Below are 23,404 nucleotides of genomic sequence, written 5' to 3'. Positions count from 1 at the left end.
CCAAATATAAACGATCCAAGAAATATAATACCTATTTTATGTATACACTAAATTTCGGGGTTTTTTACCACTACGGTAAAAATATGAACTATATCACCAATTGACATTGCAATAAAAAAAAATAGCAATAATTTAGTGGTATTAAAAAAAAAAACTGACTTACAATCAAATCCATTCTGTTGGTTTTTATATATAGTGAACATATTTTATAATAGTATAACGACTAGTCGATTTTCCACTACATAGAAAATGAATGTTCATAGTGCCAAAAAGGGATCCAATGGCCATGATTTATTATGGGCAATGAATAATAATGTGAAAATTTTGTATGCATGGGTCAGCTTCTGTCTGTTGTTGTTGTATACACAACAGATCATATATATTTATGTCCAAACATTCCATATATTGTTTGTTTAATAAATACAAAAAAAAACTCATGCAAATTCCACTTTACTTTTAAAACAATACTTTATTGTTAGGTCTATTTCCACATGATTTGTTCTAATTTTTCCTAATTATAAGAAAATTATAGAGATAGAAAAATATATAAATTGGTTGAACACTACAATAAGTGTAATGAAACATATGTTCCCTATGCGACGTCGTTTCTGTCTCTGAACAAAAGATGAAGTCAAAAAAGTTTCACACTTCATTATTACCAATAATCTCCACAAGAACAGTTTCCACGGTTGAAATGGTGGAATCTGCTATTATCCCTAACGATAATCTCTCTTTCCGTGATCTTCGAGATAAACTTGATTGCGACATGACAATCCGTGCATATCCTTATATTCTTAGTGACTCTAATTGTCGTGCCAGGTTCTGTGTTGATGATACCAAAGGCAACAGCCAATCTCTCACTGTGTCCGAACAAAAGCTCTCTCTTATGCTCTTCGTCTACATCGTGAAGCACGCCGCTTGTGTCTGCAACATACCCTTCTTTCTCCATCTGTTCCATTACAGCTTTAAGAAACTCGTTGATCTTGTCCATACTCGGATGCGATCTATCTCCTGAAACAAATCCATGAGTCTTGTTTTTCATTTCGATCCAACTACAAGCTGGCTTTTTCCGCAATCCTTTCTTCCTCATACGCAATCTTAGTTTCGCCATTTCTTTCCATCTTCCATTAGACGCATACATATTGCACATCAAAACATAAGCTCCCATGTTTTCAGAATCGACAGTGAATATCTTCTCCGCTACCTTCTCAGCCAACTCAAGATTCTTGTGAACGCTGCAAGAAGACAATAAGGTAGACCAGACACTACCAGTTGGTTCAACACACATCTTTGAAATGAAATTGTATGCTTCTTCCAGCTTCCCTGCACGGCCTAGAAGATCCGCTACAGCTGCATAATGTTCTAACTCCTGGTTTAAACCGTAAACCTTAGTCATGCTGTTGAAATATCCCCATGCCTCATCTACCAACCCCACATGACTACAAGCCGTTAGTACAGCAACAAATGCCACTTGATTCGGTTTCACTCCTTGTCGTTTCATCTCCTCAAACAACGAAACTGCTTCATGCCCATGACCATGTAACGCATGCCCCATTATAATAGCCGTCCATGATACTTCATCGAGTACATTCATCCTGTCAAAAATCTTCCTAGCAGCCTTAATATTCCCACATTTCGAGTACATATCAACAAGTGCACTAGCTATGAATATGTTACTGCCAAAGCCACCCCTTAATACATATCCGTGAAGTTGTTTCCCAAGGTGCAAGGTGGCTAGGTGAGCACAAGCAGGAATCACACTTGAGAACGCCACAGCCCCTGGCTTAACCTTTGCGGTCACCATTTGCCTGAACAATCTCAGAGCCTCATTGTATCTACCATTCTGTACATACCCAGCTACAAGCGAGTTCCACGAGATACCATCCCGACAATACAAGCGAGAAAACACTCTTTCAGAGTCTTCAATCCGAGCACTTTTCGCATACATATCAACCAAACTACTCCCAATATATACATCACTATCAATCCCTTTCCTAATCACATACCCATGAATCTCTTTCCCCTTAATAACATCCACATACTCAGAAAATATCGGAAGCACACTAGACAAAGTAAAAGAATCAGGCTTTAAGTCAGTAGTTCCCATCTCCCTAACCATTCTCAAAGCATCTTCATACATTCCACTCTGTGCATACCCTGCAATGATAGTATTATACGACACAACATCCTTTCTAGGCATCACTTCAAAAACCCTCCTCACACTGTCTATTCCAAAAGGCATAATGCAAGTTTCAGCCTTTACATCTTCGTCTCCAGAATTGGACGTTCTTTGAGGCATTTCATCGAACACATTACCTACACTAATCTTAGAACCCATACCAAGAAGCTTAGCATACATATTCATAAGCGCATTACCAGTATACAAATCACAATCCATACCAAGCCTAACAATAAACCCATGAACAGACTCACCAAATCTCAAATCCATCATCATCGTACACGATTTCAAAACAGAAGGAAACACATTGTGATCTGGGCATCTCCCAGAAGCTCGCATTTCCACAAACGAAGCTAACGCCTTGGAGAATAGAGACTGGTCGGTGAAGCATCTGATTACTGACTTCCATGCTAGAACAGGAGGAGACTTAAGGGTTTTGAAAAGAAGCAAAGCTTCGTGCAAAAGTTTAAGGTTTGTGTAGATTGAGATTACGATTGAAGCTGATGTATGAGAGAGTGATTGAGTTCTGATGAATTGTGCGTGAAGCTGCTTCGCTTGAGATTTGGATTTGATTCGAGTTGGATTCTTAATCAGGGTTTTGATTAGGGCTTTTGATGAACTCATCTTTGTCTCCTTCTCAGAGATTCACCATTAGCAAACATAAAGGTTTGATTTTTATTTTCGTCATTCATTTAAATACTCCAACTTTTAACCTCTTTTTTTTATGACTTGTTCAATTCAATTCTTTTGCAATAGTTGTTCGAGTAGCAAAAAGACTTTGAGTTTGACAATTGTATCAAGACTATAACAAAGTACAAATGTTTAGATCATGATCAACAACTGCATTATGAACTAGAAACAAGAAGAAGCCTTTTCGGCAATTACATTGGTGGAGCAGTTAAAGAAGATTGCACACAAGCTTCTAAGAAGTAGAATGTTTTTTTTAATTTCAAATGCACACAAGCTCTTACTCGTCTTCTCTTTCTGGAGGAAGGCCGCAAGGTAAGAGCATTTTCTGCAAAAAAAAAATCAAAGAAGTTTGGAGTTAGTAAAAGCTATTAGCAAAAATGCAAAGTCATTGACTCTTGAGTGTAGAAGAACCAGAAGATAACAGTTTGAAACAACCCTCAAGATTGGTAGTTTCCTGCTAACTTACGATATGATACAATCTGTTTTTGACAAATACAGGGTAAGGGTTAAAAGAGTTTCATGCTGCTCCCCTTTCCGGTTGCAGAGGCCAAGTAAATATCTTTGAGGAAGTTCCATTCTCCATTCTTAAGGGTAAGGAGTTGTTGCTGATATCAGAAGGAGGAATGTTGAAAAACTAGAATTATAGCAGGTTTTCTTGAGGCCCACAAGTTCCTTGAAGAGAAAGATATTTACTGGCTTCTCCAAGCTAAAGAGGGGAGCAGCAGGAACACTTTACCCTGTTTGAAACAACCCTAATTGTTCCTCTCCCTTAAGACACTAACACATTAACATTCTCAATATGATTCCTTGACATGATGCAAGAAGAAAGATAGTAAACAAACCTGCATGAAGTTGTAACGTTCTCGACCAATAGATTCGTTCTCAGCTATTGCAAAGTAAGAAAGCATCGGGTAGTGACCAATGTATGAAGCATAACTATCACGCTGAATGTTCACAGTCCATTCACTAACACAAAAACATTCAAAATTTTCAATAAGTTCACAATTTTGGAATCCTGAAAAATCCAAACAAAAAGTGAAAAATACTTACAATCTGCTCAAATCTGCATGACCTGTACCAACATACTTAGCTTGAAGATGCTCAAGCTGAGAATTTATGTTAAACCTATCACTTGCCTGCACAAAAACAAAAAAGTGAGATTACATAACTATCTGCTGCTTAAAAACCTAACCTTTACAAGAACTAAAGCAAATTGTTCCCAGATTTCAGCTACGCTTAGCTTAATCGTCAAGAAATTGTATAAAATTAGAGATAAGAACAAAAAAAAGTAACTAGGGTTTCGAATCGAGAGAGACAAACCTGCATCTTTCAGACTTCAGCGAGTTCGCAAGAAGAAGAATACAACTTCTGCTTCACTTTAATTAGGTTTATATATGTTTCACTGAGAAATTGATTGGGCTTTGAGAATGGGTCTGGCCCAAATCCATTACTAATAAATTTTTAATACGTGGCTATTATTATGAGAACCGGTACAAAAGAAAACCAAACCAGAACCGGACATTTCAATCAAACCAAATCATTAACTTTTAAATTTGGGATAAAAAAAACGTGAACTTCCGAAATGCCGCTAAAATTATAAAATTTCGTCTGACTTTTGATAAAATGATTAAGTTTCGTTGACTTTACTATTTTGGGCATGTCGTTAAATTTCCGTTAACAACAAAATAACGGAGTTAACTTTTCGTTAACATTTTCCGTTAGAAGCGAAACGACGTCGTTTCAAAATAAAAATATATTAAAATTTGCGCCAAGAATGGATTGAACTCGTGAACCTCCTAAATTATCACAAGCGCTCAACCAATATGCTATGATAACATTTCGATATTAATGAAAACTGATATATATATATATACGCAAAACTAATTAAAAACCGAACTATTTTTTTTTTTTTTCCTTCCAATAACTTTATTAATTCACGTGTTCAGCATCTTTGTTTACAAACGACATTAGAAATCTAGGACAAAAATGATATAGAGTATGATTTATATGATTAGCTACTGCTTTTTTCGCCAGAACATCAACACAAACGTTTTGTTCCCGGTGTCGAAATGTGAACTTCACAGTGGTGAAAGCTTTGCTCCATTGTTGAATGAATTCCAAATAGTATCGAAGTCGTGGATTAGTTTCTTTGTTTCGAATAAGGCGATTAACTGTGATGTTGTCGCCTTCAAATTCTACTCTCCTATATCCCAAATCCCAAGCGCATTGTATTGCCCATATGAGGGCAGTGCATTCAGCTTCCTTTATTGTTTGTCGACCCTGAAATTTCCCGCAGCCGCAGTCCAAACAGGTTCCTTGTGAGTTTCGAATAATCCATCTGAGGCCTGAGTCTTGTCTTCCCGCATGGTTAGAGACATCATAATTGCATTTGACCCATTCTGCTCCTGGTTTTTGCCATTTGTCCGTTCTTGAGGACTTGGTTTGGCCCCCTTTGACGTTGTCATCATTTTTATGCTTAACATCCAGCCATTCTTTCGTGTCCATTATCGCTTGGTTTATCACATCAGCGACAGCGATTGCTTTTTTGTTGAAGACTAAATCATTCCGGCTCTTCCAAATCCTCCATATTAACCAAAATGGCAAATAAAAATATTAAAAATGATGTAAATTATAAAAATGCACCTACCAAATAAAAACCGAACTATAAAAACAATAACTAAACATGTAAAAATATTAAATACACCTACCATTAATATATATTCTCAAATAACAATGTAAATTTTTTTATTAAACGTATTGAATTAAAAAAAAATTCTCTTAAATTATATAAAAATCAAACTTGTGAAATATAACACCTATAAATATATTACCAAAAAATAACTTTTTATATACTTTCCATCTAATTATGAATAAAAAAATTGATTTGAAGACGGAATAATGATCTTATATTTTTCTTTTATTAAATATTTATCAAATTAATTTATAAAATATATGTTTTATTATAAATAAAATTATATATAAAGTGAAGTTGAATGAAATTCTATGTGCATGTATAGATTAATCCTATATTCATATGAGAAGGATTGTGTAAATTTTAGGTAATTTTCTATATTATTGATTTATTTTAGTTGGTTATTTTTAATTAGTTACGTATATATATATATATATGTATATGTTTACTATACTTCTAAAAAGTTAACGTGGCTCAATGGTTTTAGTCCTTCAATAGCACCTAAAAGGTCACCAGTTCAACTCTACTTGGTGTTTGTTTTTTGTTTTTTTCTTTAATTTCAAAACGACGTCGTTTCGCTTTTAACAGAAAAAATTAACAGAAAATTAATCACGTTATCTTTTTGTTAACGAAAACTTAACGACATGTTCAAAATGGCAAAGTCAACAAAACTTGACTATTTATCAAAAGTCAAACAAAAGTTTACGATTTTAATGGCATTTTGGAAGTTCATGTTTTTTTCGTCCCAAATTTGAAAGTTCATGATTTTTTTGACATTTTTCCCATTGTCCGCTTTAGAACTGTGTGGTAAACAAACCAAATTTGATTTTTACCCAAACAAAACAATCAAACAAATAAATAAAACCACATTCTGAAAATGACTATTTACTTCCTTTTGCTTCAAACTAAACCTTTTGAACAACCAAATATTATCCTATGTAGAAACTGTTGAACAAATCCTTAATCTTCTCACACAATAGCCTTCACCGCCACAATGGAAACTGTACTATCTCCAACCGTAAATCCGCCACCTCAAACCGTGTTTTGGTGTGTTAACCGGGACCAAAGTGTAGCAAAGAGTCTGGTTTAGGATGTGGCATTGTCGAAACGTGTGGTGGAAGATGATAGGGTTTCACTAGATGAGCTTGATTTGTCTTCTTTCTCTGGAACTTCGATTTGTGTTGGCAAGAGTTTCATAAAGCTTCCTTGGTGGCTTGTGGTGCTACTGGCTGATTCATCCTCTGCCAAATGTTTTTATAACAATTCTTGTTAGTGCTAAAACCATATGCTAATATCAGACAATGAGTTGAAATAGATTGTGATAAATGTCTTTTAGATAAGTACCAAAGAGGGATTTAATTGATGGCCGCTTTGGCTTTGTGCTCTTCTTCTTCAGCTCAGCTGCAACAGTAAACACAATCACAAATTACAACAGAGCAAACATGGAATATGTTTACTTACAAGTCAAATTTGTTGTGTAAGTGAGATCTACCTATCCCTGGTAATTGATCATGGTTTACGATTTCAACGTTCTTGTAAGTATAACCCACAAAGTTTATGTCTTTGGATGAGAGCATCTGGAGAGAAAACAAAACACAAAGACACTCTTATGTTAAGAATGCTAATGACAACACATAGTATTAGTTCATATGCATGACTTCAAGCTAAGTTTTCATTTCATAGAAAGACATGAAAGCAAGAATATTTTGTACCTTTCTCCATGGACCTGATTTTGGCGTCTTCGGAACTTGCTTATCAGTCTGTTACAGAAGAATTTATATTAGTTTCTATATCAACAGCTGCATACGCATCATTGGACCGTTGCCTTATCATTTCAAACGGTTTTTCTGATCCGAACACTTTTAGTTTTTACCTCTTCGAATTTTTCGAAATTTTGGGTGTCCAGCTCGTCATTAACTTGGGGAATAAAAGCAGCCTTCATCTGATACAACTTTTCCCATTCGACACCACTGAACCAAGGGTGTTCCTACAAAAAATACCAGCAGAAAGCGTTTATTTAAGCATTTATCGATAGTCTTTAGACACGGGAACTTCGAATTATAAAGCACAAAGTACCTTAATTTCATTTGCTCCTTTTGTTCCAATCCTTTGTTCTACGTTGCATAAAAGTCTACAAATTAGATCCTTGGCTTCTGGTGATAGCCTAACCTCATCAGGGAATTTTAAATAATTTTTCCAATTTACTATCTGCATTAAAAACAATAACAAGTATTCAGAGATGTGCATATATTACCAAAGAGGTATCATTAGAAGATCAAGAACTAAATCGAATGCAAAAATTTGAGATTACTAGAAGTCTAGAACAGAGTTAAAGTCCACAAAAAGTGAGGATTGGTACCTTTCTACAAGTTGTCATTGGCTCGTCTGAATAAAATGGTGGAAACCCCACAAGCATTTCATACATGATCGCACCAAGTGACCACCTATAGGAAGAAAACCCGAAAAAATTATCGACAACAATGTATTTTGAGTTGAAGAAACAAAACAGAACAAGACCCAACAGATTTGCTGCACCTACCAATCACATTCCATGCCATATCCTTTCTTCAACAAAACTTCTGGAGCAATATAGTCAGGAGTTCCAACTGTAGAATAAGCCTGCAATTGATAGCATTTCACTTAATAAGCTGTATTTGAACAGAAAACTTATATATCAGTGAGAAAAACTTCCATAAGATGAATAAAGTAATGATGATTTGTTCAATCTGGCAAGTAGAAATCTCAGAACAAGAAAAGAACGATAAACTCACAAGCATCCTTCTATTTCTCTGCCAGTTTTGTAATTGTTCCATTTGAGAGCGGGTACGTCTCGGTGCCACAGGGCGGCCATCACTTTGTAGAGCCCCACTAAGGTTGTGTGCAACTACGAAATCTTTTTCCTGGAGAATACTACAATCTAATGGCTTACATAATCCAAAATCGGATAACTTCATGTGACCGCTTCTGTCGAGTAGCAGATTATCAGGCTTGATATCTCTGTAACAAATTGGAGAAGTAAATGGATGGTCAGAACACCAAAAAAGAAAAATGATACGCTACAAATTTACTCAGATAGTTGATTGCTTCACTAGACCTGTGGATATAATTGTGCTTATGAATGGACTCGATAGCTAAGACAGTTTCCCCAACATAAAATCTTGCCTCATCTTCAGTAAGTGTGTCTTTCCTCATAAGTAATGTCATCATATCTCCACCAGGTAGATACTCCATAATAAGATACAAATACTCTTCATCTTGAAAAGAACAATACAGCTTCACAATGCAATTGCTGTCAACCTCTGCAAGTAAATTTCTCTCTGCTTTCACATGCTCCACCTGAAAAAGAATCAGATTTCAACAAACATGAACGATAATAAACAAAGATATATCAAACAAAAGCAGCTTGAAGGAGATACCTGGCCTCTACGGAGCATCTCAGATTTCTTAAGCTTTTTCATCGCATAGACATTGCCTGTTGTCTTCTCCCTACATATCCTAACCTGCATCAAGAGGAAAAACAAACATAAGCATGAGATTACAAATTTTAAGCGCTATCCCAACACCAGGAGCTAACTGTATGATATATGCTGAAAACTACAAAAAGACAATCTGATTTTTAAGAAAACGTGTATTTATTCTCGGATGGCATAAACCCTACAGGCCACTAACTAGCCAACTAAAGATCAACGAATACAAGAACTACTGCAGGTAGGTACATCCTCCCAGAAGATATTTGCATAGTGCTTCTAGCACACATGGATGCAAGCCCTTCAAGGAAGGTATTCATGTTTTTAACAATTCTACATCACAGGACAGGACGATCAAGATGATGTGTAGATATGCACACCAATGAAAAGCTGAAAAGAAACAGGAAAAGTTTACAATAAAACTAATGCTACCTCTCCAAAAGCCCCCTTTCCTATCATTGTCAATGGCTCGAAGTCATCAGTTCCCATTTTATGTCTCTGACGGCGCATGTATTCAGTTTCCTTCTTCTCTAGATCCTTAAGCAGATTCTTTTGCTCTTCCTCAGAGACTTCTGCAGCAGCTAACTTATTTTCCAGCATATCACGCCTGCAACAAATGCAATTAGTATTTTTCTTTCCAAGCTAAAGCCAAGAAACAAATTTTTCCAGAGAAATTTTACACCAACTTCTTGTCAATCCACATTATGATTTTACATCAACATCTCTCGGATAGATCAATTTCTCATAAAGATAGCAAATTCTAAAAGACTTCTTTTGAATGCCAATCATCAACAACACATTTGTCTAATCTCCATCTTTGCCATGCATAAGAACCAAATTATGCTGACAGACATTTGTATGCAAGAAACTTGTGCAGGTTTCACAAAACTGGATGCTAATGATTAATGAACGAAATCTTTAAAAATCTTAAAAATATGTAACGAAACCATACCGCTCTTTTCTTTGCTGCTGACTTTGAACTTGTTTTTTGTAATGATTTTCAATATACTGTTTCGCAGCAGCAGCCTTCTGCTTTGTCACATTAGACACAGCTTCTTCACCTCCAGCTGTTTTTGATCCCTCCTTAACATTTCCTCTAGAAGTTTCCTTCTTATTCGAAGATTTCTCTTTCCCTTTAGACTTTAATTTCTTCAGCCATGCTCTGGCAGTATCCATCGCTTCCACTTAACTCGATCGCAAACCAAATATCAAGATACACTCTTTTATGTAAAAATCAGCAAAGAGTTCCTTCAGCTATATGTACAACAACAATCTTCACATGTCACACGACTGTACCAATTTCTCTAATGCCTTGCACCTACAACAAGATAACATATATGAGCCAATAGTGACCTCAAATACCAAAAGAGACTACGATAAGCTAAACTAAACACTTGAACTCTAACAAAATACTCAAATCAAAATTCTGAGCATTGAATTGTTAAACTAAATGCCTAGTGCCTTATTGATACAGAGAATTTAACCTAAAATGAGCATAAAGTTTACACCTTTACTATCACCAGTTTCAGAAACTTCATCACACTAGCCAAACCCTAACAGTATATTCCCAAAATCAAACACATAATCCAAAAAAAAAACAAATTTTGAGAATTCCCCATGATTAGTTAACCCAAGCCAAACTCAATAACATGATCAATTCCAGATAAAGCATCGATTTCGAAAGAATAAACAGAAAGTAGACAAATGTACTTACTAGGTAAAATTCAGACCATAAGTTGAGTCGGAGAAAATGTAAAGAACACAAATCAAACGATTCCGATGAAGCAGGAAGATAGAACAAGTGAGAGAAGAACCCTCGAATCTAGGGAATTTTTGATTCCTCAATTTCTTCTCTTGAAGTTTCGATTTTTAAGGGTAGGAGAAATTTGCAGTGAAAGAGAAAGGAGAAAGGAAAGTGTAAAGCTTTGCGTTGCTTTTGATGTGTAAAATTACAAAGAGACCACAACACAACCCAACACAACACAACACAACACAACCCAACTGCTCTCTCTTGTTGCAAATAGTTTTTAACACTTTTTGAGAATTTGGTTCAATCTTCAAATATTTGACATTAATGATGGATTAGGATTTAGGGGCGTTTTAATTATATAGATCTCGAGTTATTATTAATAAAACATATGTTACCTTATCTAGACGTAGACATATATTGATTATTCCACCTTACTAACCCAAATCATTGAATTCTCTCCCTAATTTTTGAATATCTATTGGTAATTACCAACTGTACTAACTGGTATAGTTGTTAATTTCTCTATTTAACTTCTCAAGTCAAATATAGAGAAGTTCAACTATTCACGGATTATGTATTTTTATATGGAAATGAAAGAAAATTAAATGTTTGGAGTGTGACCCAACTGATATGAATGGTACATGAAGAAGCATTGTGTTTAGTTTGGAATGCAGATGAATAATCAATTGGGCAAGGATAGGTTTGTATATATCCTAAGGACATGAAGACATTTATGTTACGATTAAGGAAACAAAGCAAAAGCCTATCAACACTTCATCGAGGACTTGAAGTACTAATGTGATACTACTTGGCATCCCCTAATGTTAATGGATTGTGCAAACCTAATTAACATGACGGTTTTTGAGGGTTAACCAATTTTTTTCAGCCGAACTATCTGAATTTACGCGAAAGTAAAGGGTGTGACTAGTATGCAGTTTAGAAGAATTTTTTTTCTTCACAATTCTTCTGGATCCACACACAAAAAAAAAAAAATATATTATTAAAGTAAATCTTTTTGTTTCAAAAAAATAAGACTATATGTTACTTTTAAACTAATAGTTTGTTAATTCATACATATAATTTATGTTTTACCTAATTTTGTAAACATTAGTTCACTAATTCTATTTGATGTGAATTATATAGATAACAAAATTAGAAAAAGGTTTCAAAAGCCTTGATGTCCGCCGAAGATGCAGTATGCATCACGCCCGTGGCGCTTCTAAATCACCATGGTCCTAAGCTTTCCAAATACTGAATGCTCTTTTGTAATGTTGTCCCCAAATTTTAGTTTTTTTCTTCAATCTTCACCAAAATTATTGATCCCACTCTAGGCAAAATTTTGAAATTATGGGCACACAAAAATTAATGTAGATGAAACATTAGTAATTCTTTACCGGTAATCTTCATATTAGTTAATAGTAGAACATATTTCAATACAGTATGTTCTTTATTACAAAGCAAAATATATTAAAAGCTAATCTGGAAAAGAAATTCAAAGTTAATTCTTGTGTGATAATTTTAATATATTTATTGATTTTTATACTAAATTTTGTAGGAAAAAAACGTTAATTTTTTTGCATATACAGGAATTTTTTCTCTAATTTTCGCTAATATGTATGCGCCAAAACCAGAATTCAAAATAAAAATAAAAATAAGAAAGCAACTTTTTCTTTAGAAGAAAACATTTTAAGGGTTTTAAGAGGATAAGGGTTTGATTTTCACAATCTTTGAAGGGCGATATGAACAGCTTTGAGGTGGGGGAGAGTAACGTTGGGGACCATTTTTGTATTTGCCAAACTTTGTAGGTATGTATCACATTCATATTTTTCGAAAATAAATTTAATGTATATTGTACCATATATTCAATGTATCAAACTACGTAACGCGTATAATTGAAGTGGTTTCCAACAATTAGTAATAGGAAAACCAAAACAGAAACCACTATTTTTGTTTTATCATTCATATGATGTAACGGTCAATGTGTTCGTCATGATTAATTGTCTGAAAATTATTAAGTTGGTATGTAAGGAAATGGTAAAAGTATTTTTATATTATTTATTAAAATTAGTTGAAAAATGTTTTGGATGATGTATCCAGTATCCATATAAGTATTTAACATTTGAAATCAGTTTCTACATGTCATTTCTTTTCAAGTTATTAAATAGACTTTTATTATTTCTATCATAAACGTGCAAATATTATTTTGGAATTTTTATTCATATTTAATGTCTTATTCATTATAATACCACAAATACAGATATATTAAATAAACATATTAAATGAGACAACTAATAAAATTCCACATTAAGTTTTATGCCCAAAATATTTTATGTTTTTTTTAATATACATTTTAAAGAGATGTTAGCAAATATGTCACCTAAACAAAATCTTCATGCTTATCATTTCGCATGTAAATATAATTTAGCTAAACTGAACATAAGAATTAAGAAGGATAAAATGTAAAAATAAAGTTAAAAATATATTGTTGTATGAGTTTAGCCATAAAACGCAAATATAAAGTTGTTATTGTCATGGACTCATGGCTAAGAAATTTCAAATCAATTACTGAATTTGGATAGAATATAATCGAGAAAGTGAGGGGCATCGATTATGGGAGTTAACTTAAAGAAGTGGACAACAGCTTCAGCTTTGTGTCCACGAGACAAAAAAAAAAAAATTGTAGAATGCTTTCACATGTTTAGTCTCCTTTTTGGACCAATAAAATGTTCTAATCATCAAATGCAATTATTCTTAATTATATTTCCTTTTTGTCTCTTAGAACAATAACTTATCTTCAATTTTGCTTGGGACATAACCTAAAGATTTCTTCCAACAACAGTAAAGTTACTTCTGAGAGTGAGTTATATAATGGGGACTAAGTAAACAGCACGCATACCTTTGTTTCAATCACTCTTCTCCATTCATTACAACTATTATTCTAAAGAGCTCAAAGAGATGATTTCTCATCATCCCAAGTTTTTGGATTTAAGCTTTATGAAGTATGACTCTTAAGATTGAATATAGTGTTTAGTAATGAATAATCATCAATCTATTAAACAATGATTTAATACATAAATTGCAACAAAAAGAGTTTAAATTGATAAGAAACTTTAGTCCTCTCTAACGAACCATACAAACATTATATGAATATGTAAAGAAAGAAAGATTTAAGAGAAAAGAACGTTAAATTGCCGCTATAAAACGAATTTTCTTCGTTGTATGTTTTCGATTAGATTCTCCCAAGAAAGAAATCTCTTGTGAATGTTGTTTTGTTTTTTCATGTTGGAGGCAGTTTTTGGCCTCATCATCATCATCATCGTAATCACTCCAAATCTCTGAGGCTTTCACTTGTCAACCACAGTTTCTTCTGGACAATGAGTATCACATTGTCCGAGTCTTGGTCTGATTCCGAGGCTGTCTTGGTTTCAACTGCTTCCCAATGCAAAGCCTTGAGATACTTCTTCACAAGGTCGACTACGGATTGTTTGTCCCTTATGAGTATGAAACCGCTTGGACGAAGTATACGATCCATCTCCAACAGCAAATCTTCTGCGCTGCAACCTCTCTTCTTGATATCAGATATGATGTCCCAGGCATGGAGTAAATCGTAAGTCCTCGGGTAAGTCGAGAACGCTTCACACCTGCAATATTATCAGACGATAAATCATAAGAGGCACATATATACTAATGGATTTTGATTAAGTGAAAGGTTAAGGGAGAAACTGACCAGCTATGAACAGCACCCATCAGGCCTCTGTCGTATATTAGTTTAAGCGTGTTTGGTCCGTCTTCAGGAACAACATTCATAACCCAAACATCTTTTTCTTTCAGAGCAGCAGCAAAGGAACCCATGCTTGCTTTCATGTCCATTATGTTCCTTACAGTGTCTGATTGAATTTTAGGACTCAAGAGATCCCAATAAGTATCTACTCTCTGCCTCCAAGTTTCCTGTATGAGCAAGCAATGATTTAAGGTGACTACAGTCTTTATATTATTGGAGCTTCAATTGCAACAAATAAAAAGGATAATGGGCATAACATACTGTATCCTTCTCAAAAATGTCAGTGGAATAGCCAAAGTCAGCTAGCCGAGGAGGAGGAGAGGTTAATCGAGCTGGCCATGGAGCCAATCCACTTCCCTTGGTTTTGTGGTCATCTAATAGAAACGTTGAAAAATAATTTAGTGAGCATATTTGTTCTCAGATATGCAATATCACAAGCTTGTGAAGTTAATGACGAAACTCTGTTAGTGAAAAGAAGATAGAATAATGAAAACTCACGGTCACTGTATTGAGTAATGCATGCTTCCATGTTTACACCATACACAGCATCAGGGTCACTGTCAGAATTGCAAAGAGGAGGCTGGGTTCCAGGTTCTCTTCCCAAATAACAATCATTTGTCAAAGGTTTTTGCCAAATTACAGTTTGATTCCTTTTTGCAGCTATCGTCCAACACATACGGCCCACAAGAGCACTCATTTCTCTCCATATTCTGAGGTCCTCTTCATCTTGTGCATATGCTTCTGGAGATGAATATGCAAAATAGCCACCAGGTCTTAGCACCCTGTCTAGCTCGAGAAGAAGAATACCATCTCTTTGAAGCCAATCGATACGACAACGTGAACAGTGAGCAAGTTCAAAGGATCTGCTTGGGTATGGGAGCCTCTTGGTCCCTAGAACGCCGAGGTATGCAGGAATCCCTCTCTCAAGAGCAAATTGGATTTGGTTCTGATGAACATCATTAGGTGCCAAAGACATCGTCATAATTTCTGATGCAAGAAGATAACCTCCAAAGCTAGCAACACCACAGCCAACATCAAGAAATGTCCTCAGCCTTCCCCCATTGTTCAAAACATTGTTCGGAAAATTAAGCATCTGCAATTTCCATGAATAGTATCAGTAAATGAAGATGGACACACACCTCTATTCCACATAAGATCTAGTAACTGCCTTACATTTGCCATTGATGCAATATACTTATCAGCACCATAATGAAAATGTGTGCCTCCACCAGGGAAATTGATTTTCTCTCCTTTAACAACCATCCAGTTTTGGTCAGACTTCTCATGCGCTAAGTGAGTATGAGGAATGTTCACTTTCCAAACTTCGTCTCTGCTTTTCGGCCACTTGATTGGAATCTAGACACATTCACATAGAAAAAAACTTCAAAATATGTCAAGACACTGATCATATCAACAAAGCTAGAGAAATAACACACCTTATACCCTGGAGGAGGAGGAATCAAGCAATTAAACCTCCTTTCAGGAGGAGGACAGTGACGTTCATAATGCTCCATCAAAGACAAATCAAGCTTCAATCTCATTTGGTATATAAGATTCCTATCTAAGCAAGGAATAAGCTCCGAGTGTCGATCATCACACACCTTTACAAGAATTAACAACAATATTAAACACATATTGCTCAACTCAATCATCAATTACACAAAGAAGGTCTAAAGAACTCACAGGAAAGCTTCTGGGAGTGAAACCATTCCCTACTACATCTTCTACATAAAAAGAGCTAGAAGTGTCATCTTTCTTAGTACTATCATCATCATCACCACCCAAACCAAGTTTCCTCCCATACTCAATAGCTTTATGGTTAGAGGAACCAAAGAAGAGATATACAAAAACAAGCACTACTGATGCAACGCAGAGTAACACAATCACCGGCTTTTTCTTCCCTCCTTCTGATCTCCCCCTCATCGCCGCCGTTGTGTATATTAGTGATTACTCAAAACAAGAGATTCTACAAAACAAACAAACATATCGTGCTTATGCCATTAACAATCTAAAAAGCTTCTTATCAATGGATCTGATAAACAGAGAAACAAAGCTACGATAAAAACACACAATTAACGCACAACAAAATATCGATATCGAATTCCAAAATTAAACAAATCGTAAACCTAGTTCCGGAGGAAGCTTCAGATACAAGGTTAAAGGAAGGAATAAGAAAATCAGAGAAACGGATTAAGGAAATCACTTACCAGTAGAAGGAGAGAAACAGAGATCAAGATCAAAAGAGATGCGAAATTGTAGGTCATTCAAATAGAGAGATCGGAGAAATGAGAGTGAGATTCGGATCTGGAGAAGAAGTTTGAGAGACTGCTTCTTCGTCTTCTTCTTCGTTGGTCTATATTGGGATTCGAACGAACAAAAAGTAACAAAAGCGGCAGCGAAAGAGATATAATGAGAGAGTGAAGAGAGAAAGAGAAATAAAGCGTCAAAGTCGTTAATTAATTTTTCATTGAAATATTTGGTTTAGTTTTATGTGTCGGTGATCTTTTTTGTTTTCGTAACATGAAAATATGAATTATATGAAGAGGAATTGTATTTTCTTTTATTTATTTATATATATTGATGACTTTTTGTGTGTTTGAATATTGTCGCCTCTGGATCTACGCTTTTTTTCTGGTCTTGGTGAGAGTGGGTTACTGGGAAAATAAATGACTCGATTTGGTTCAGCTTACACATGTCTAATGGTTGACTTGTCCCGATTTTAATATATTTTCTAGAGCTAGTTAGTTAGGTATGTAACCAATGTTACGAAAAATTAATTGAGTATACTAGTGTTAGTTAGGATGTAAAAAACGTAAGAAAAGAAAATTAATTAAGTGGATATTTTAGAAACTTATGTCATTTGCAAAAGCTATTTAATTGGATGGGTGCTATACTCTAACTAACATGTTATTTGGCAAATTGTTTTGTAAATTTTATTATCATTTTCTTGTATCAAATTGTACATATTGTGTTATTTTCGTCGTCATGCTTCTATATATGATCCAAGTATCCTCAAGTTTTCGAAAATATATATTGCAAAACACACGAATAAATTCGTATGATAATTTGTGTTTTTTTTTAAAATTAATCTTATTAGCTGGTCCGATTAACACAGATAAAAAAGAAGTGCTTTAAAGTACATTTTTTTCAAAAGGGCCACTACACTGTTTGTTCTGAATTTGGACTATTTTTCGACCAGATCATATATTAGTGACTACCAGATAAGATGTTTAGGTATTTGGCTCAAACCCAGACATCTCACACAAATATAATTTTTTTTGTTTCGAGGGTGGACCAAACATGGATTAGTTCCTTTCAACCTTTCTTCAATTCTCAATCACCACTAGAACATGGGCTCTAAATTTTCTTTGATGTTGTTTAAGAAACTTTTGTACTAAATTTTCTTTGATGTTGTTTAAGAAACTTTTGTTGTTGTTAGACTTAGATTTTCTAAGGATATTTTACTCATTCTATCTTCTCTTTTAAAATTTTATGGACCTGCCATTTCTACAAAATAGTACTAAAATTGGTATTTTTTAGTTAATTCATCAAAAATTTGTCCATAATATGTTTTGGTATATTACCACTTGTTCACTAAAATTTGTCCATCAAAGCTAAACCCCCAAGAACTAGTCCATAAATGATATGTTTGGTAGATTTTAATGGCCACCTTTTGATTGACCACAACATATTATGGACAAGTTTTTTAGACGACTACCAAAACATACCTATAATTTCAGTTTAACTTTCTCAAAGTGGTAGATCCACAAGATTTTCTTTTAAGGGTAGAATGATGAAATTTTTATTTTTGTAAATTCCATGGAGTTTCACTCATCCACCCTTCATGAACATAATGGCTATAAACTTGTATTAAGATATATGATGTTCTTCCTTCGAAATTCATATTATTTCTTCTAAACTCATGTCTTTTGTTAAATGGAATCCAAGATGAAATATATATAGTTTAATATAACATAACAATATCATCTTTAATGTCGTTGTTGTTAGAGTTTGAATAGCCTTCAAAAAAATTCTGTGAACAGTATGTTATATACCAATTTAATTTCAAGTTGTGTTACATAGACTCACCACTACAAGTCATGGGTCCTTTCTAAATTTATGTCATTTAGTGTATACTGTAAACTAAAAAGTTCATATACTTAATCCATTTAAAATTATGGTCGTTTAGTGCAGTTCTGTTATTTTTGTAACTCACTAATTACTTTGTTTTAGTCGACCTCAAAACAAAACAATAGTTATTTGATTCGGCAATTGTGTTAAACAAATGGGTTAAAGCCTGTAAATAAATGGGCTCTCACATCTTGAGCTAGGTACAGGTATGGCAGAGATCGGACTGAAGATCTAACGGAGGAGAAAAAAATGTTTTTTAGGCACAACTAGTTTTGTTTGTGGTAAAAAAATTGCTAACTACTTAGAAGAACTGTTGCGAAAGATACTCAGCTACCTCACCATTTTTCTAAGATTAATACTTTACTGTATAATTACCTTAATTATAGTAGTATTTTATTAATTAATTGTATAATTTCTTAAATCTCTTTTTAATTTTGAAGGAAAAAGTAATCTTTTTAAACTTAAGTCAGAATAAGTAAATGATATAATAATTTCTGTTTTTATATAATAAAATACAGATTGTTTCTTTATAATTATCCATTTTACATTTTTTAAATTGTTTTACGTATGATATATAAGTATAGTTTCCTTGTAAATATTTGTTTACATTTTTAAATTGTTTAAAATTATAAATTTTTATAATTATGTTTTATATTTTTAAAATTAATAGAAAGATATTTTGGTTTATCAATGTCAAAATTATATGAGATCACTAAAGTTGACATGTGACACAATCTTATAAATTACTAAACTTTAAAAACCAAGCTTTATATAATAAAAAATTTATTGACTTGATAAAAAGAAGGAAGATTGTTGCCTAATTCTTTATCTCATATAGCTTTAGAGGTAAACAGGTTAATCACTTTGATTTCCTCTAAACAACAACTTCAGCTCAATATCACCTTTTAATCTTGCTTAAAACCTTACTGTCAAATATTCTTTTGATTTTTCGACTAACTTGATATATTGATGCTATCTAATTACTAACTTAAGCGTCAAATGTACACGATCAATAGTCAGAGCCGGTCGTATGCAACATTTACGATGATGAATAATGAAACAAAACACATACGAGTTCACATGGAAATTATAGTACTAAGGCAACAATTTGATTTGACCAAAAAAAAAAGACAACAATTTGACAACTTTCAGAACCAAACTCCTACTTATGTCGATAAACAACAATTGTTAACCAATAATGATCATTTAACGAATGTTGGAACCAACACTTAAAAGGGAAACGTTACATAGGTGCACTGCAGATTGGTTGGTGGACCAAAGCGGGTCAGACCGCATCACACGCTCTCACCGTCTCATTTGTCATTTCATGTCAGCTTTGCTCAAACGATAAATGGAAAAAAAAAAATAGTAACTAGATAACATAAATGTTGCTTAGGACCGGCCCTGACTTATGATCGTGTACATTTGACGCTTAAGTTAGTAATTAGATAACATCAATGTATCAAATTAGTCGAAAAATCAAAAGAGAATTTGACATTAAGGTTTTAAGCAAGATTAAAAGGTAATATTGAGTTCAAGTTGTTGTTTAGAGTAAATCAAAGTGATTGACCTGTTTTACCTTTTAAGATATATGAGATCAAGAATTTACCGGAGCAATAATACATATATTTTTATAAACAAAGAAAGAAAAGACTTTTTGGTAACAAGGACAAGAAACTGAATGATTTGCCAATTCCCTACCAAATTAAGACGCTACAAAGGAAGGCGTACACAGAGAGCATGAAAAGACACGAACAACCATTTGATTCTGCAAATCTTCTTTTGTCATGTCTTATCGAACTACAATAATATTCAATGTAACCCGCGGTATACCGCGGAACAATTTATTTTTTTAAGTTAATATATATAAAAATTTGCAAATTGTTTATATTTATAAAATATTTTTATTTTATAGTTTACAATTGTTATTAAGTAACGTCCTGCCAAACCCGTCCCGCAAAAAAAAAACTCATTTATTTTGTTAATGTTGATCTTATTTATGATATGTTTATAAATCATTCTCTAAATATTTTAATCGATGTGGGACGTTGAACTCACACATTTTTCGCCAATTGTTTAATATATGTTCATTTTTTAAATTTCGAATCACAAAATATGACTGAAAAAAATTTGAGATTTTTTGAAACTCTATATATTATATAATGATGTTAAGATTTTTTGATATATTAAACTTTTTATAAGTTTAAATATTAGTAATATTTTAAAAAGTTTAAAATATAAATAATAATATTTAAAAAATTAATAGTTTTTGTCTTTTAGGTAATGACATAATAAATCTAAAAGCAAGGATTTAGAAAATTTAAATCTTTAATTAAATATTTTCATTCCTATATAATTAATGCCAGTAGCATGAAATTGTAAATAAGTTCAAATACAGAATTTATTTATTTAAACAAAAAACGTTTAGTAAGAATAATATTTATTTAAACAAAAACTTTGTTTTAAAATATTGTTAACAAATACGTTTATGCTAATTTTAAAGGATTGATCTTAAGTTTGTTTGGATTAAATTTGCTTGATAATGTAATTGACAATTTAAATTAAGAATTTAAAGTAAAATGAATTATTTTGGAATTTTTTTTAATGCTAATGGTATGGAGTTGTAAATAAGTTCAACTTTACGATTTATTTGCTAAAATGGCTGGTAATTATGAAGAATTTACATCATAATCTTAAGTAGTATAAGACAACAAAAAAAAAAAAAAACTAAATACTATATTACAACTAATTCACATTCGGTCTTGCATTGGGATCCGTAAATAGCAAAGAAAAACCCTAAATTTAGTATCCTACAAAACATTAGTACTTGTTTAACTTGATCAATATATAGAGATAGAGGTTCTTTGAAATAATTGGATAAATGATTCAAGAATGTATTAAATATAAACTCTTGAATCACTTAGAGAAAACGTAATATTATATAATGTTTTATAAATACATGCGATAAATGAACCAACATAATCATAAGTTTGCCATCTTTCAATTTTGCAAATAAATAACAAAGCCATTAGTTTAGTGCTTTTACTAGTCTATAAGATAAAACTTATGACTTGTCTAACATGTTACATGTATATATTAAAAATATATACTAATCTATACTTATGTGAGGCCAAACAGAAAGAACTACAAATTTATTTAATACAACATAAGAATTCTTTAGGTTTGCCAAATAAAAGTTTAGGAAAGGGCATGTGACTTTAAAAGAACTCGTGCATGTTCGTCATTGATAAAAATTTGTAAACAAACGTAGTTCATTGAAACATCTTACTCATGACTTAATGTTAATTAGGGCTACTTGAAATCGCCGGCTGAGCCGGTGGTAGTGGCGGAGGAGGTCGCTTGCGCTTCTTTTTTTCATAGCTGATCCCACGTGCTTTAGCCTGCGAGTCACGTACTTCCCTTAGGTAGAGTCGAACGGCTCGTGCACCAAAAGGGTTCGTCTCTGGTGAACCACCGTTCTCTTCAAAAGCAGCTCTAAGACGGCCAATGAGTGCGTCCAGACTACCCCACGCTTGTCGGAGTGGACAGGCACATGGTGCTGGTGGGTTTGGGTGTCCGAAGAACGGACATAGGTGTGTGTGAACCTAGAGATACAAAGATCAAAGTGGCGTTTTAACTTCAGCATTTTCAATCTATATAGATATTATGTGCTTGTAATGTATGAAAAACATTTTTGAGTATATACAACAATAGTATATCATCATCACAGTAAGAATCATAGACAATATATTTTATTTATTTGCTAATAACGATGGAGTTAACTTTTTAAATAAACAAAATTCAGAATCATGTTGCAATACTATTTGTCGGTGATAGATGAAAATATATGAAAGATATAGAGCCCAAGTGAGATTATATTAATTAATGAAGATCAATAAGAATCCAATTCTCAACTATATATAACAAAAATACGTTTTAGCCTTTAGGTCAAAGAACCAAATTAGACATAGGGTTTCAATTCATTTGGTTCTATATCAATGGAAAATTATCAAAAAGAGTATTTTGATGTAAGAGATAGATAGACACATATGTAAGTGTATATGTTATACCTTAGTCTTGCCGAATTGGTCGAGGTACCTGAGGAATTCAAGAACATGAGCACCACTGCAACGGGAGAGAGAAAGTGGTGGACGGTGATTGCGTAGATACTGTCCGAAAGTGTTCCAATCTCTTCTCTTCTGATTCTCGTACCTGCTTAGCTGGTTAGTCCCCGAGCCTCCGGAGGACGAAGAGGAAGACGAAGAGGTCGTAGTGGTAGTGGCTGCGGCAGCGATCATAAGGTTTGTGTTATGTGACATGTTTGTTGTGCCCATAAAGCCGATGATATGATCCATAATATCAAGATCTGATTATCTAAGGATTTTTTGTTTGGTTTTTCGGTTATGGTGAAGATGAGAGGAGGCTTGTGAGTCTAAAGTTGATAAGAGAAGATGATGGAGAGGAAAAAAGAAGATGAGAGGCTATCGTAGTCATTGCTATAAAAGAGTGAATTGAATGGAGTCATATAAATATTCTTTTTTTGCTTTTCATTTATGTTTTCGCTTGACTAATAACAGTGGAACAAATAATAATGCAAGCTTGTTTTTACTATAGTCTATAGAGATTGAGTTAAACACTAAGCTAAATACTAAGGTTACGTATATCTCTTAAAATCATTATTGTTGTGTGTAAGACTTTGAATAGGTTTTTGGCG

General features: G+C 33.6%; 6 protein-coding genes and 1 non-coding gene across 9 annotated transcripts; all 7 read right to left on the bottom strand.

Annotated features, from left to right (window-relative positions):
* Positions 1–488: 488 nt before the first annotated feature.
* On the bottom strand, positions 489–2,876 carry AT3G23330 (Tetratricopeptide repeat (TPR)-like superfamily protein). Of its 2 annotated transcripts, NM_001338624.1 has the most exons (2): positions 2,434–2,839; positions 489–2,321 (listed from the first exon to the last, which is right to left on the bottom strand). In NM_001338624.1, exons 1-2 carry the CDS (start codon positions 2,586–2,588, stop codon positions 656–658), a joined length of 1,821 nt encoding a protein of 606 aa, NP_001325805.1. In that variant the 5' UTR covers positions 2,589–2,839; the 3' UTR covers positions 489–655. The 2 variants fall into 2 exon arrangements, with proteins under 2 accessions (NP_001325805.1, NP_188975.3); NM_113236.4 differs by having other exon boundaries at positions 524–2,876.
* AT3G23325 (Splicing factor 3B subunit 5/RDS3 complex subunit 10) lies at positions 2,861–4,233 on the bottom strand. Its single transcript, NM_113235.3, has 4 exons — positions 4,190–4,233; positions 3,920–4,005; positions 3,712–3,835; positions 2,861–3,194 (listed from the first exon to the last, which is right to left on the bottom strand). The coding sequence occupies exons 1-4, from the start codon at positions 4,193–4,195 to the stop codon at positions 3,147–3,149; spliced, it is 264 nt and encodes an 87-aa protein (NP_566727.1). The 5' UTR covers positions 4,196–4,233; the 3' UTR covers positions 2,861–3,146.
* Positions 3,347–3,636, bottom strand: MIR853. Its single transcript, NR_141614.1, has one exon. It is a non-coding gene; the product is annotated as a microRNA ath-MIR853 precursor (primary transcript).
* A 565-nt stretch (positions 4,234–4,798) lies between the features above and the next one.
* Positions 4,799–5,374, bottom strand: AT3G23320 (Polynucleotidyl transferase, ribonuclease H-like superfamily protein; the record flags this gene model as incomplete). The annotated part of the gene is made up of 1 exon (NM_113234.1): positions 4,799–5,374. One exon carries the CDS (start codon positions 5,372–5,374, stop codon positions 4,799–4,801), a length of 576 nt encoding a protein of 191 aa, NP_566726.1.
* Positions 5,375–6,265: 891 nt separating this feature from the next.
* AT3G23310 (AGC (cAMP-dependent, cGMP-dependent and protein kinase C) kinase family protein) lies at positions 6,266–11,132 on the bottom strand. The gene is made up of 14 exons (NM_113233.5): positions 10,743–11,132; positions 9,981–10,346; positions 9,461–9,635; positions 8,978–9,061; positions 8,656–8,897; positions 8,333–8,558; positions 8,101–8,180; positions 7,921–8,005; positions 7,638–7,769; positions 7,435–7,548; positions 7,274–7,321; positions 7,054–7,138; positions 6,906–6,962; positions 6,266–6,802 (listed from the first exon to the last, which is right to left on the bottom strand). Exons 2-14 carry the CDS (start codon positions 10,202–10,204, stop codon positions 6,648–6,650), a joined length of 1,707 nt encoding a protein of 568 aa, NP_188973.2. The 5' UTR covers positions 10,205–10,346; positions 10,743–11,132; the 3' UTR covers positions 6,266–6,647.
* Positions 11,133–13,767: 2,635 nt separating this feature from the next.
* Positions 13,768–17,206, bottom strand: AT3G23300 (S-adenosyl-L-methionine-dependent methyltransferases superfamily protein). Of its 2 annotated transcripts, none has more exons than NM_113232.5 (8): positions 16,767–17,206; positions 16,243–16,525; positions 15,996–16,160; positions 15,733–15,915; positions 15,058–15,652; positions 14,821–14,933; positions 14,506–14,726; positions 13,768–14,419 (listed from the first exon to the last, which is right to left on the bottom strand). In NM_113232.5, the coding sequence occupies exons 2-8, from the start codon at positions 16,480–16,482 to the stop codon at positions 14,101–14,103; spliced, it is 1,836 nt and encodes a 611-aa protein (NP_566725.2). In that variant the 5' UTR covers positions 16,483–16,525; positions 16,767–17,206; the 3' UTR covers positions 13,768–14,100. The 2 variants fall into 2 exon arrangements, with proteins under 2 accessions (NP_566725.2, NP_001327090.1); NM_001338623.1 differs by lacking the exon at positions 16,767–17,206 and adding an exon at positions 16,686–16,736 and having other exon boundaries at positions 13,815–14,419.
* A 4,239-nt stretch (positions 17,207–21,445) lies between these two features.
* LSH4 (LIGHT-DEPENDENT SHORT HYPOCOTYLS-like protein (DUF640)) lies at positions 21,446–23,375 on the bottom strand. Its single transcript, NM_001084733.2, has 2 exons — positions 22,761–23,375; positions 21,446–22,295 (listed from the first exon to the last, which is right to left on the bottom strand). Exons 1-2 carry the CDS (start codon positions 23,043–23,045, stop codon positions 21,993–21,995), a joined length of 588 nt encoding a protein of 195 aa, NP_001078202.2. The 5' UTR covers positions 23,046–23,375; the 3' UTR covers positions 21,446–21,992.
* Between the last annotated feature and the right edge of the window lie 29 nt (positions 23,376–23,404).

The sequence above is a fragment of the Arabidopsis thaliana genome, chromosome 3 (assembly GCF_000001735.4).
Source record: "Arabidopsis thaliana chromosome 3, partial sequence".
NCBI lineage: Eukaryota > Viridiplantae > Streptophyta > Magnoliopsida > Brassicales > Brassicaceae > Arabidopsis > Arabidopsis thaliana.
The sequence above is the reverse complement of the archived record's forward strand: the minus strand, read 5'-3'. Positions and strand labels throughout refer to the sequence as shown.